Source organism: Chinchilla lanigera, unplaced genomic scaffold (assembly GCF_000276665.1).
Source record: "Chinchilla lanigera isolate Chin_1 unplaced genomic scaffold, ChiLan1.0 scaffold00123, whole genome shotgun sequence".
In the NCBI taxonomy this organism is placed as follows: domain Eukaryota; kingdom Metazoa; phylum Chordata; class Mammalia; order Rodentia; family Chinchillidae; genus Chinchilla; species Chinchilla lanigera.
In genome coordinates this window covers 839781-841486 of record NW_004955524.1, presented here as the reverse complement: position 1 = coordinate 841486, position 1706 = coordinate 839781, and the positions used below count along the sequence as shown (strand labels likewise).

The window sequence follows — 1706 nt, the reverse complement described above, 5'->3', positions numbered from 1 at the left end:
GGGCGGGCGGGTCCCCTGCGGCGCCCCCTCCCCGGCGCGGGTCCCGCCGGGCCTCCTGCCGCTCCTTGTGCCCCTGCCTGGTTCTCGGGGTTTTCCTCGACGCTGGGCTTGGCGGACCGACGGCCAGATGTAGGCTGTGCCAGCCGGGTGGCTTCGGTGCGCGTTACAATCCTCGCGTTTGTTCGTTTGCTTTTTGAGACAGGGTCTCACTGTGCAGCTCAGCGGGCCTCCTGCCTCAGCCTCCTCCTGAGTGCGCCCCCAAGTCCGGCCGGCGTGTTATTGTCTCTGCTTGCATTTTTGCATTTTTTTTCGGTGCTGGGGGTTGAACCCATGGTCTTCACCCTGAGCTGCACCCCCAGCCCTCTTTAGTATTTTTTATTTTGAGACAAGGTCTCCCTAAGTTACTAAGTTACTCAGGCCCAGGCTGGGCTCCAACTTTCGATTCGCCTGCCTCAGCCTCCCAGTGTGCCGGGAGTACAGATGTGCACTTTGATGCCCAGCTTTTAAAGCTCTTTAAAAGCTGTGCAAGCCGTCGTTCCCTCCCTGGCTGTGTAAAACAGGCGGGAAGTGGCTCAGGAGCGGCGGCCTGCTGCCCGTGGGGTAGAGAACGGGGAAAGAGAGTCGGGGGCCAGGGTGATGCCGCAGACACCCCCCCACCCCCCCCGTACCGTTCCTTCACATTCCCGAGATCGCCGTTCCAGCGCAGCTCCTCCGAGCTTCGCCCTCTGGCTGGACCTCGTCCCGTTGCTCTCGGGTGCCCCCTCCCAAGCCATCCGGGGGGCCCTTACCCCGCCCTGCCTCCCTGTGTCACCCCTGCCCCCGCTCCAGAGGCCCCTGTGTCCAAGAAGAAGCGCATATGTGTGAAGCTGGTGCCCCTGGGCGCCGCAGACATGGCCGTGTTTGATGTCCGACTCAGCGGGAAGACCAAGACAGTGCCCGGGTACCTGCGAGTCGGGTAAGGACGCCGCTCCTCCGCCTCTCCTGGCCTCGGGCTCCGGCCTCCCCTCCGGGCCTCCTGTCCCGGCTGCACACGGGGGTCGCTGGTTCCCCAGCACAAGGCCAGGGTCCGCTCCCTTCGCAGGGACATGGGTGGCTTTGCCATCTGGTGCAGGAAGGCCAAAGCCCCGAGGCCGGTGCCCAAGCCCAGAGGCCTGAGCAGGGACGTGCGCGGCCTCTGCCTGGACGCGGCCGGCCAGCCCAGGTGAGCCGGTGGGCCCGGGTGGGGAGGGCCTGGCACGCGGCCACCGGGAGGTCACTGTCCTTGTCCACCAGCAAGAGCAGCGGCCCCGAGCGGACACTGTCGCGCCTGGGCTCGCGGGCGTCCACGCTGCGGAGGAGCGACTCCCTCTACGAGGCCTCCAGTCTCTACGGCATCTCCGGTGAGCGCGGGGGAAACCGAGGCAGGGGCGCGGCCAGGCCCGGCCCCCCCTCTTACCCCAGCAGAGGGTTTCCCTTCTTGCGGTGCTGGGGGTGAGACCCGGGGCCGCGCACGGCCATGCTGCCCGGGTCTGGACGCGGGCGGGGTGCGGTGGGGCGGGCAGCGCGGACTCACCCCGCCCGGCCTGTCTGCAGCCATGGACGGGGTTCCCTTCACGCTGCACCCCCGATTCGAGGGCAAGAGCTGCGGCCCGCTGGTGAGTGGGCCCCACCCTGTCGTCGCCCGGGTCCTGGAGGCGCCGTCCTGGGTGGGCCGCGGGTGGCGGGCG

General features: G+C 68.1%; 1 protein-coding gene across 1 annotated transcript in view; it reads left to right on the top strand.

Annotated features, from left to right (window-relative positions):
* Mvb12a (multivesicular body subunit 12A) overlaps positions 1-1706 on the top strand; it is a gene marked incomplete in the record, with an annotated part of 2833 nt that overhangs the window by 674 nt on the left and 453 nt on the right. The window contains 4 exon segments of the mRNA XM_013507328.1: positions 829-955; positions 1082-1201; positions 1273-1379; positions 1573-1634. Of these exon segments, the coding sequence (XP_013362782.1) occupies positions 829-955; positions 1082-1201; positions 1273-1379; positions 1573-1634 (416 nt within the window).